Source organism: Microcaecilia unicolor, chromosome 14, assembly GCF_901765095.1.
Source record: "Microcaecilia unicolor chromosome 14, aMicUni1.1, whole genome shotgun sequence".
Taxonomy (NCBI): Eukaryota; Metazoa; Chordata; class Amphibia; order Gymnophiona; family Siphonopidae; genus Microcaecilia; species Microcaecilia unicolor.
This window is the reverse complement of record NC_044044.1, coordinates 26,308,003-26,320,637: the sequence shown is the minus strand read 5'-3', so window position 1 is coordinate 26,320,637 and position 12,635 is coordinate 26,308,003. Positions and strand designations below refer to the sequence as shown.

General features: G+C 40.6%; 2 protein-coding genes across 2 annotated transcripts in view; one reads left to right on the top strand and one right to left on the bottom strand.

The window, feature by feature from the left end:
* Positions 1 to 4,514: 4,514 nt before the first annotated feature.
* Positions 4,515 to 5,453, top strand: LOC115457225 (olfactory receptor 6F1-like). Its single transcript, XM_030186651.1, has one exon. It carries the CDS (start codon positions 4,515 to 4,517, stop codon positions 5,451 to 5,453), a length of 939 nt encoding a protein of 312 aa, XP_030042511.1.
* A 6,244-nt stretch (positions 5,454 to 11,697) lies between these two features.
* LOC115456963 (heterogeneous nuclear ribonucleoprotein C-like) overlaps positions 11,698 to 12,635 on the bottom strand; it is a 32,014-nt gene continuing 31,076 nt past the window's right edge. The window contains exon 9 of the mRNA XM_030186359.1: positions 11,698 to 12,084. Within this exon, the coding sequence (XP_030042219.1) occupies positions 12,079 to 12,084 (6 nt within the window). The 3' untranslated portion in view covers positions 11,698 to 12,078. The remainder of the gene's footprint in view (positions 12,085 to 12,635) is intronic.

The following is a 12,635-nucleotide window of genomic DNA, read 5'->3' as shown; positions in this document are numbered from 1 at the left end:
GAATGCTGGCTCCTCCCAGAACCTTGGTTTCCATTATCGCCGAAAATCGGGGACAACCATCTCTAAGGTCGACCTAAATTTCGCGATTTGGGCGTCCCCGACCATATTATCGAAACGAAAGATGGATGCCCATCTTGTTTAGATAATACAGGTTTCCCCGCCCCTTTGTTGGGACGTCCTGCGATTACATCCTCAGGAAAACTTGGGCGCCCCTTTCGATTACGCCCCTCTATGTAACACTATGTCCTGTGAGGTTTGTTTGCTTTCTTCAATCTTTGTATACTCTGGTGATTGTCAGAAAAGTCCATAAACCAGGTAGACTTGGGGAAAGCTAATGCATATCCTTGGATGCATGCAGCAAGGAATCCCGTCTCTGATCTGAATTGGCCATTGTCGGAAATAGAATGTTGAGCCTAATGGACCTTTGGTTAGACCCACTATGGCTATTACTCTTCTCTTCACCTTGATTACTACTACTACTTATCATCTCAACTAAAAAGGTCTGTGGAGGCAGATGATAAAATTTTCCTCTTTCCTCCTTCCAAATAGCTGAACTGAGATTACACCCCCAGCGACATGTCACTTATACAGACACGGGGAGTAAAGGGAAAAGGGGGTAATTTTATAATCTACATGCCTATGTGCCAGCATGCCGCCTACACTAGACTCTGAAAATATCCGCTTAACTTACATACCACGTATTTGCAAGGGGGTTGTACCCAGGGGCGGAGCATGGGTGGGATATAGGAGGGGACCCCACTTACACACATAACTTAAAGAATACTGTAAGTTATGATACTGGGTTATGCTAGAAATTCATAATGGGTTCCTTTATACATAGGCTGTTACCATACACTCTCCAGGCGTTTACTTGAAGACACCCGGTTCTAGAATTGTCCTCTTAGGTGCACCAGATAAATACAGAGTGTCCAATTCTGAGGGCTGAATCTCCAAGATGCAGACCAAGTAGAGAAAGGCTATCAAAATGGTGCAGCTCAAAGATGGACTTCCTGATAGACAGATTCGGTAACTACCTAGGGGCAGCTGCCAGAGCCCAGAAATCCACCTCATCACTGTCCTTATTTTAGGCCAGCTGGCTGATGTGACATCAAGTGGGGTGCTGACCACTCTTCCCATCTGAATCCAAATGTTAGACATTGACATTCTGGTCATTGCACGGCACGAGGCTAAACTGTTTATGAAGATGCTAATTAGAGGAGAGCCAGGAAAATTCAAACTTGGCGAGGGACGGGAGCCCAAAGGGATAAATCTATCACCCTGCAATATCTCAGTTCTGTGTAATCACCTATAAAAGGACACTCTATAACTGCCTCTTATTTCCGGAGACTTGCATCCAGAAACACTCCTGGAAGGCTTTTACTCTCTGTTGCAGGTGGGTCTATATCTCAGAGCCATATCCATCTGTACAGAAAGACCCAAGGAAGGAGATAAATAATTTCCTTCCGTGCATATTCACAGTGCCAGAAATGAAAGACTAGTAAGTGAAAATTTGCTTTTCTGTATTTCCATTCTACAGTATTTTTTTTTTACGGTGTATTCTTAGTGTTGCAGCACACACATAGACATACATGTTACGAACTTGAAGTTACCACTTAATTATGAAAACCTTCAGTATAACTTTATGCTGGTGACTGTATAGCTCAATTAAATATCTCAAAAGTCCTTGTTCATATGAAACCAGTTTTTTTTCTCTTTTACCCAAATTTAATGCGTTGTTATAGAGAAATTGAAAGGTAAACTGTGACAGTGGAATTTTGTCACTATTTGAGTTTCTACACAAGATATGTAAGGGAACGACAGCCACTCCTCAATAGGAAAACGGAAAAAACCAAAGGGAGTAACGGACCTGCACAATAATGGTAAGAAACATAAGGCTATATCACCAAAAAGACCAACAAAACTTAAAAAAAAGGAAGAACCAGATAGGAGGCATCATAAGGCGAATCAAACAGCTATGTGATCTCCTATAACGCAAAGCTATTCCAGATCTGCAGCACTTCACACATATTAAATCATTTGCCTCCTATACTGGATTGAATCCTTTAAATTATTGAATTTATTAGATTTTTAATTCTAATTGCATTTATATAAATTTCAGATTATAAATGGCACTTGCTAATAAACTAAGGTTTCACTTCCAAGTAAGCAAGTATGTCTCTGTGATTTTTATATACATTTGCAATAAAACCAAGAAAACAGCAAACCCAGTACTTAACTAACACCACAATGGCACAGCGTTGAGGATAAAGCAAGGCAGGTACAATGCTGCTACTCTTTGAGATTCTGCATGGAATCTTGCTATTCTTCGGGATTCTGGAATCTTGTTACTCTTTGAGGTTCTGCCAGGTACAATGTTGCTACTCTTTGAGATCCTGCGTGGAATCTTGCTATTCTTCGGGATTCTGGAATCTTGTTATTCTTTGAGGTTCTGCCAGGTACAATGCTGCTACTCTTTGAGATTCTGCGTGGAATCTTGCTATTCTTCGGGATTCTGGAATCTTGTTACTCTTTGAGGTTCTGGAATGTTGCTACTATTTGGGTTTCTGCCAGGTACAATGTTGCTACTCTTTGAGATTCTGCGTGGAATCTTGCTATTCTTCGGGATTCTGGAATCTTGTTACTCTTTGAGGTTCTGCCAGGTACAATGCTGCTACTCTTTGAGATTCTGCGTGGAATCTTGCTATTCTTCGGGATTCTGGAATCTTGTTACTCTTTGAGGTTCTGCCAGGTACAATGTTGCTACTCTTTGAGATCCTGCGTGGAATCTTGCTATTCTTTGGGATTCTGGAATCTTGTTATTCTTTGAGGTTCTGCCAGGTACAATGCTGCTACTCTTTGAGATTCTGAATGGAATCTTGCTATTTTTCAGGATTTTGGCATCTTGTTACTCTTTGAGGCTCTGGAATGTTGCTACTATTTGGGTTCCTGAAACAATGGAAAGGAGTGTCCTAACCAAGCAAAAGTGGTGGAAATCAAGTAAAACTACTCAAACAATCTAAGCATCAACAAGAAAAACTCTCTAAGGTAAATCTAGCTTGGAGGCATCATATAGTAATTATATCGGCTATGCGATCTCCTATAGCCCAAAGCTATTCAGGAGAATGGCAAGGACAAATCAAACTGCCTGCAAATAGGTGGGAAAATGTGGGATACAAATGCAACAAATAAATAAAATACTTGCTAATAAACTAATGTTTCACTTGCAAGTAAGCAAGTATGTCTCTCTGATTTTTATATAAATTTGCAATAAAACCAAGAAAACAGTAAACCGAATACTTAACTAACACCACAATCGCACAGCGTTGAGGATAAAGCAAGGCAGGTACAATGCTGCTACTCTTTGAGATTGTGCGTGGAATCTTGCTATTCTTCTGGATTCTGGAATCTTGTTATTCTTTGAGGTTCTGCCAGGTACAATGTTGCTACTCTTTGAGATCCTGCGTGGAATCTTGCTATTCTTTGGGATTCTGGAATCTTGTTATTCTTTGAGGTTCTGCCAGGTACAATGCTGCTACTCTTTGAGATTCTGCGTGGAATCTTGCTATTCTTCGGGATTCTGGAATCTTGTTACTCTTTGAGGTTCTGCCAGGTACAATGTTGCTACTCTTTGAGATTCTGCGTGGAATCTTGCTATTCTTCGGGATTCTGGAATCTTGTTACTCTTTGAGGTTCTGGAATGTTGCTACTATTTGGGTTTCTGCCAGTTACAATGTTGCTACTCTTTGAGATTCTGTATGGAATCTTGCTATTCTTCGGGATTCTGGAATCTTGTTACTCTTTGAGGCTCTGGAATGTTGCTACTATTTGGGTTTCTGCCAGTTACAATGTTGCTACTCTTTGAGATTCTGCGTGAAATCTTGCTATTCTTCGGGATTCTGGAATCTTGTTTCTCTTTGAGGTTCTGCCAGGTACAATGCTGCTACTCTTTGAGATTCTGAATGGAATCTTGCTATTCTTCAGGATTCTGGAATCTTGTTACTCTTTGAGGCTCTGGAATGTTGCTACTATTTGGGTTCCTGAAACAATGGAAAGGAGTGTCCTAACCAAGCAAAAGTGGTGGAAATCAAGTAAAACTACTCAAACAATCTAAGCATCAACAAGAAAAACTCTCTAAGGTAAATCTAGCTTGGAGGCATCATATAGTAATTATATCGGCTATGCGATCTCCTATAGCCCAAAGCTATTCAGGAGAATGGCAAGGACAAATCAAACTGCCTGCAAATAGGTGGGAAAATGTGGGATACAAATGTGACAAATAAATAAAAAAAAAACTCGGGTATACATACAAAGTATCACATACCATGTAAAATGAGTTTATCTTGTTGGGCAGACTGGATGGACCGTTCAGGTCTTTATCTGCCGTCATTTACTATGTTACTATCTATAGATTCATAGCTCAACCTATTAAGTTTTTGTTGCTAGTCCTTGCTATAGAGTGTATCCTAATGTGTTCCCATATCTTTTTCTTCTTTCCAGATCTGATCCATAAGGCAATGAAACAGGGGAATGATTCCACAGTCACTGAATTCATTCTGGTGGGGTTCACTGACATCCCCCAGCTGCAGATTGTCCTCTTCATCCTTTTTCTGGGCATTTTCATCTTCACTGTGTCAGCCAATGTGATCATTATCAGCACAGTAAGGGCAGAGCCAAGCCTGCACAAGCCCATGTACTTCTTTATCTCCAACTTTTCCTTCATGGAGATGTGCTACACCACTGCCTTAATCCCCAAAATGATGGCTGGTGTGCTAACAGGGAACAAATTCATCTCAGTCCAGAGCTGCATCATTCAATTTTACTGCATCTTTGCTTTTGGAGCGGCCATCAACTTTTTATTGGCTGTGATGTCATATGATCGCTATCTAGCCATTTGCCACCCATTTCATTACATGACTATTATGAGCAATGCGGTCTGTGGCTATCTGGCAAGTTTTGCCTGGACTGCAGGACTTTTTGCTCCAGTGATGCCAGCTATCTGGATCTCTACCCTATACTTCTGTGGCCCTCAGAAAATTGACCATTTCTTCTGTGACTTTGCCCCAGTGGTAAACCTTTCCTGTACAGACACCTCCATTGTAGAAATCACATTTTTCATATTTTCATGGACCATAATACTTGGCTGCTTCTTCTTCACCATGATATCTTATGTTCATATCATCTCCGCTGTCCTACAGATCCAATCCCCATTCGGGCGCCAAAAGACATTTTCTACCTGTACCTCCCACCTCACTGTTGTGAGCATCTACTACGGGACAGCAATTTTTATGTACGTCCGCCCTACAGCAAGGACAACATTTCACTGGGACAAATTAGTGTCTATCTTCTATTCAATGGTAACACCACTGTTCAACCCCATCATTTACAGCTTGAGGAACCAGGAAGTGAAAAAAGCTCTGAGGAAAGTTATATCCCGGCACCACAAGCAAACTTAAACCAGATCTGATGAAAATTGATGTAGATGATAATTCCAGTCTGTCCATGTTCCCTATATAACAGTAGAGATGCTAGGAGTTATCCAGTTTTACCTTGTCTTTCCTACTGCTATGAAGTTTCATTGTTTCACCCATATTCTCCTGAATTCCAAGTTATACATGGAGGTCAGTTTTCAATCTGATGAAAACAACATAAAAATAAATGGATATATCTTATCTGTTTAACTTTATGCAGATTTTCAGCAGTGGTGTTACTAAAATCCACAGATACAATTAAATGGATATGATAACCATTTGACTTTGTATCTGCAATGTGTGTGGTGTCATTTTAATTGATACGTTTTCTGCCTAATAGGTGAATACTGCCGCCTAGACTTCATGGCCAAGCCTAGGATGTCTTTAAGGCCCCTTTCACCAAGCTCTGGTAATAGGGGGCCTGTGGTGGCATCAGTGCAGGGATTTCCCACATGCCTAGGCCCCCTTTTACTGCAGCGGTCCTGGGCTAATGGATAATGTCCACACAATTGGTAGTGGTAAAGGCTCTTTTACTAAGCTCTAGGCGTGTGCAGTGCATGCCCAAATGAGACTATCGTCAGGCCAAATTTTGCTGAAGTTTTTGCCTATTCAGTGTTGTGAGTAACATCAGCACATGGCAATTAATTGAAAAGAAATAGAGAATTGGGTTTTTTTTTACTGCAGTAAGGGACCCTTTTAGTAAGACGTGTAGATGCCTACGCACGTACAACCTACGTCAAATTCGAACTACAGCCCAGCTACCGCGTACCCCCGGCGGTAATTCTAATTTCTACGCGCATCCAAAACGCGCGGCAGAAAATTGTTTTGATCTTCTAACGCGTGACACTCGCCGGGCGGTAAACGGCAGTGCACGCGTGCTGACGATTCCTGCCCAATTCATGCGTGAGACCTTACTGTTAATGGGTGGCGCTAAGGTCTCATGTCCAAAATGGATGCCTACTGATTTTAATTTTGCCGCACGTCCATTTTTGGCAAAAAAAAAGGCCTTTTTTTTGTAGGTGCGCTGAAAAATGGACCTGCGCGCGTCCAATACACGCGTCTACACCGGACCCCTAAAAATGGCATTTTAGCATGCAGGAAAGGGCTCGCTAAGGCCTATTTTTATGTTCAAATTTGTTTATTGAGGTTTATATAACATTATACACAAAAGGAAATGGCTATTACATAATAAGACCTGTGACACCAGAACCAATACAGTCAAAAGAATACATCGCAAAAGGCAAAAGGGCCTTGTGTCTGATAGCCCCCTGCCTATACACTCTTCCTCTGTGCGAACCCTCATTACTTGTGCACTGTGCACCTGTACCCGTAACTACTTACGGATAGCGTACGACTACTTTCCCCCCCCGCAGTTACTTAAGCTGTTCCCATACAAAAATAAGTTTCTGCCAGTTTCTTTTATGCGCCAATCTGTGGTACAGAACTTTAAACATTTCACTATGTAACCATAACACAAAACAGTCAAAACTCGCCATCCGCCCAAACTAATATACCAACACTGCACCCAGTGAACTACAAAGTGCAAAACCAGATGTTCCCCATCCCCCCCTCCCTCCCCCCCCCCATCCCTACCCCTCACCCTCCCTCCCCGCCTTCCCTAGCTAAGCAGGAGTTTCGAAGCTAAGGCCTATTTTTACCATAGCTTAGTAAAAGGACCCCTTAAGCACTTAAATCCTTTGAAAACTGACCCCAAATTTAATTTTATACAAGTTTTTACTTTATTGTTTATTCATTTACTAGACCGTCGCTTATTACAAAAGTAAATCAGAACGGTTTACAATATAATATAACATTAAAAACGGTGGATAAACATACTCTGAAATCCATTTATGATAGGAAAGCACAGCAAAAGACAATCTATTAATAACATTCGTACAAATTTCTCAGGCTATAATCATACATTTAATAAAATAAAAAAATCTAAATTTTTTTTCTTTTTTCCTCCTTTCTTTCTCCCTTCTTTTTCCTTCTTTCTCCTTTGTTTTTATTTTAAACATTATTTTCAAATGACTCTCGAAAAAAATATGTTTTTAAAATTTTGCAAAAATGTATCTTATTTATTTGTATAGGATTTTTTCTTCTCCAGGAGTTGCAAGTGTTTAGAGATCAGGATTTATTGGGGGAGATTCTATATATGGCACCTAAAACAATTGGCGTGGAAATCAATGCCGAATAAGCGTATTCTCTCTCTCTCTCTATATATATAGAATATACTTATTTGATATCTCAGCGCCTAAAACTACGTGCCTCCATTTACACCATTGAAAATGTGGCGTACATACCGGCACATAGATTATGCGCACTGGGCAATATATTCTATAATTACGCATGTAAATTTTGGAACACCCACAAAACACCCACTTCCCTACTACTATTTAGCATTTCTATAGCGCTACAAGGCGTATGCAGCGCTGCACAAACATAGAAGACAGTCCCTGCTCAATGAGCTTACAATCTAATAGACAAAAAATAAAGTAAGCAAATCAAATCAATTAATGTGAACGGGAAGGAAGAGAGGAGGGTAGGTGGAGGCGAGTGGTTACAAGTGGTTACGAGTCAAAAGCAATGTTAAAGAGGTGGGCTTTCAGTCTAGATTTAAAGGTGGCCAAGGATGGGGCAAGACGTAGGGGCTCAGGAAGTTTATTCCAGGCGTAGGGTGCAGCGAGACACCTATAACCATGCCCCTTTTTGCCTGCGCACTTTAGAATTTAGTCGTAGTTTATTATAGAATATGCTTAGTGAGTTGTGCATGTAAATTCTAATTATTACCAATTAATGCTCATTATTGATTGTTAAGAGCTGTTATCAATGCTGATAAGCTTGTTAAGCCAATTAAGTTATGTGCATTGTTATAGAATATGCTTGGATTTTGGCGCAGGTCTCTAGGCGCGCTATACAGAATCCCCGGAGGATTGTGCACCATATGAAAACTTCTCACCATAAGTGACTATGGATTACTTTGAAATTTTCTCTAAAATATTTCTGTGCCCCAGATGGTCAAAATGCTGCAGACCGGCACAGGCAGGGATACTGAAGGTGTGCCAAAATGTTCTCCTTTGAAGAATTACGTGACCTGTTTTGAACTATTTTACTGTAGAGTGTAACAAATTGAAAAAGTTTTATTTTATAAAAATTAAAAAGTTTTTAAAGAAACCCGTACATGCAAGTTTCATCAGTTTCCCAATTTTCACGTGAACTTTTACCGCTTTTGTCTCCGGGTATAACCAATTGGTGGATATTTATTTATTTAATCTACTATTCTTGGCAGGGAACAATTGTACATGCACATGAAATATCAGGATAAAGGAATTTGACTAAAATAATTTGCTTTATCATCGTCCATCTTGCTTGGGGTAGGGTGGAGATACCTTGATGATAAACTGTTTTCTCATGGGGAATTGCAGAAATCAGAAACTTGGTACTGGACAGCTCAAAATTCTGTTCTTCCTGCTGTGACCAGAAATCTGTATTTACTGCATGCCATGTGCTTCTGTACGTGGAGAGCTGCTGCTGGCAGATGACTCTGATGCCACTTCTTACCTCACTTCAGGGCCCTTACAATGTTGAGATTTACACATTGAGTATTGTGTTCAATTCTGGTCGCCGCATCTCAAGAAAGACATAATGGAATTGGAAAAGGTGCAGCGAAGGGCGACTAAAATGATAGCGGGGGCCTGCTATACTTTATAAAAATCAACAAAAAAACAAAACAGTGAAGATGACCAACAAAAACCAAAACAAAAAAATTGAGCTAAAAAACTAAAAAAAAAAATTTTTTTTTAAATTTTTGTATATAAAAAAATACCATAAAAAAGACGACACTTGAAATATAAAAATAAAAAGTATATTTTATTAGCCAAACAATGGCAGGGAGAAAGGGACTCGACACAGCTGTGTTTCGGCCGTACTGGCCTGCGTCAGGAGTCTTCTCACCATGAGCTGATGCCTAGTTCTATCCAATTGAAAAGGCAATGTGTATGTCTATATATTGGTGCTATAGCGCTAGGTTATGCTCAGAACAAAGTCGGACGGGGAAAATCAAAGCAGCGTCTCTTGTCTATGAAATCTGTAAAAATACCACCAGGCATTTTAGTAGCCACCCTCTCAATAAACAGCAGTCAAAACATGGCACATTTACAAATGTAAGCACTTTGGTTTTTGTCCTAAGTAGCTCAGTCTTCTATGCCAGTGCTTCTCAACCCAGTCCTCGGGGCACATCCAGCCAGTTAGGTTCACATGCTTTGTCTTCTTGGCATGCAAATCTCTTTCATACATATTAATTCATTTTGCATACCCTGAAAACTAGACTGGCTGGGCGTGCCCTAAGGACTGGGTTGTGATTCATTGTTCTATACATGGAGTGGGTTTGAAAATTAGGCACTGCATACTGTACTTTTTTGTGCCAAGATACTGAGAAGTACCCCATAAAGGTTCACTTTTGTATTTCTTTGTCTAGCTAAGTGTTTCTCAACCCAGATGCTGGGACACAGCCAGCCAGTCAGACTTTCTATCAATGCACAATGAATATACACAAGATAAATTTGCATATTCTGCTTCCATTGTGTGCAAATTATCTCATGCATATCTTAAAAACCAGACTGGGTGGATGGGCCAAGGACAGGTTGAGAACCACATTCCTTGATTGGCTTCCACACATGAGCCACTGTTAAATACACAAAAGATTTGGAGTTCAGCTGCTCATCTTTCTCCAAAATTCCTTAATATTTTGCTAATTAAATTCAGCATTAAAGGCAGCTTCAGGTAATAGACCTATTTGCTTTTTTCCCCACTGCAGGACTCTGGTTGCAGTATGATGATGACTTAAGATATGTGGGATTTCATCCCTCCCAGAGTCTCAGCAGCTGGCATAAAGTCAGGACAGAGGGGGCATCTCGTTGACACCTGGACAGTTAAAACTGGCTACCAGAAGCAGTGGATGGAAAATAACAAAACTTTTAATCCTCATGCTTATCCCCCAAGATCTCCAATCCTCAAAGGGATAGGCTCTATGTCCCTGTGTCTATCCTTTAGGGAAGTTTCTACTTTTCTGTAGTCATGCTCCAAAGGGACAGTTTGTAATGCCGTCTGTGCTCATCCTGTAAGCCCTCTACGTCTAAATTATAAAGTTCTGTTGCAATCTGGTAAGAAAGTAGCCAGGCAATTCAGGATGATTAATGTATGTGTTCCATCTGTTATAATACACCAAGCCAATCCTTGGGTCATACCTAAGTAAATCCCTGTTTGGGATCTGGTACTACCAGCATGAATATCCATATCACCAATCTCTAGATTAAGAGTGGAATAATCCCAACTCACACTTATCTGTGGCTGGATCAGTTAACTTGCAAGAAGTTTATTGCTAGACCTAGTAACACGAAGAAGTTAGTAATGAGATGGTTGCCTATAAGACACCAGCCTCCTGAGCACTAATCTTCTGCAAACCTCCAGTAACAGAGCTCTCCTCTCTTGTCATCACAGAGGTACATGTTCCACCTATGAAAACCCCGACCCATGACCCCTTCTACCGAGTAGTTTGAAAAACTTGACTTATAAATTTGAAGTCTTAACGCTGATGTTGGCTGGTTTCAGCTGACCAACATTATATTCCACCACAGGTGGCAGATCAATGAGTGTCGAGCACCCACAATATTGAACAAGCTCTTTTCATTGTCTTTGGAAGGATAATTTGTATTTAGCAACCCCCCTAACCCCACTCATTTTGAAAAGTTGACTCCTGTGTACCCTGCTAAACCAGGATCTTGCATGTACATGGACTTGGGAACTCATTTTCAAAGCACTTTTGACTTGTTCCATAGGTTACTATGGAACTTTGTAAGTCTAAGTGCTTTGAAAATACACCTCTTGGTGTCCCTTTCAAATTTATGCCTGCTGAACTGACTCCATCCACTCTATTGGTTCTTCTTTTTGTCTTAACATACTAACCCCTTCAATCCTAAGTATAGCTTTGTTTCTAAACCTTTTTTTGGCATGAATCTTTTCTGATCTCACATTCTGGTACATCTTTTTCTTCTTGTTTTATTTATCTGCATCCATTCCTCAAATGTACTATCAGCACTGACCACTCCCCTTCAATATATTCAAGTTCCCCCCCCCCCCCCCCCCCAACAGTAAAAAAAAAATATATATAGTCTTTCTGAAACTGTATAAACCCAGATACTCTCCTCAGGGAAATAACTAAGCAAACTGATCAAAGGGGAACACAATGGTTTTATTTAACTGTAAACCAAATAATCTAAAAACAAAGACATTAGCTGCTACTGCTTTACTGCATAAATCTATTTGCACTGTGCAGGCTGTCAACCAGTGATTAAGAGTCCCCTTCGTCACAAAACAGACACAGCTCAACTCCTCCAGGTACCAGAGTTCTGACATTTCGTATCAGTTAGGTTCAATTTAGCTATAAAAACAATTTCCTCAGGCCGCAGGGTCCCCACAAACTTTTAAGTTGGGCAGAAAGGTGGTATCCTGGAGTTCTGTAACAAAGGAATAAAAGTTCTCCTCATGTTGCTTTTAGCACATTTTGGTCAGTAGTGGAGATGGTCCCACGTCCAACCCCTGCAGCTTCTCTTCAGATCTGGGAGAAGAAACACAGGTTTAAGAAAACTGATTTTCCTCATGTACATTTTCATCTCCACTATCCTCGGTGTCAAACACAAGCACTAGCATTGCACCGGTATAATTTACTGGTCCAGCAAGTCCAACCTTCTTTGCCAGCTAAAACCTTACGGTCACAATCACCCAGGTCATGAAGGCCGGGATTACATAGTTTGGGCAAAGATCCATCAAGCCATATCCTTAGACAACCAACTCATTGCCCAATAATTATCTTTAAGTAGTTAAATGTTGAGCTATTACTGTGGTTAAGAGATGCCAAAGCTGACAGATTAAAAGTGTGCAGTCCTGCCCACAACTCTGCCAGTCCTGTTTATGGTAATACTGAAAGCTTGTGTGTGTGTGGGGGGGGGGGGGGGGGGGGGGGGGGGGGGGACGGACAAAAAAACAAACAAACCACTGTACATCCATACCCGAGGCATAAAAGCACACATCTTCATAATGAAAAAGCAAAGGAAAAGTTCACCCAGAATTTAGAAAACTTTTATATATGCACCATAAAACACTTGGGTG

Excerpts from the sequence above, each read along its gene's own strand:
- LOC115457225 (XM_030186651.1), top strand. The coding sequence starts at position 4,515 with ATGAAACAGGGGAATGATTCCACAGTCACTGAATTCATTCTGGTGGGG.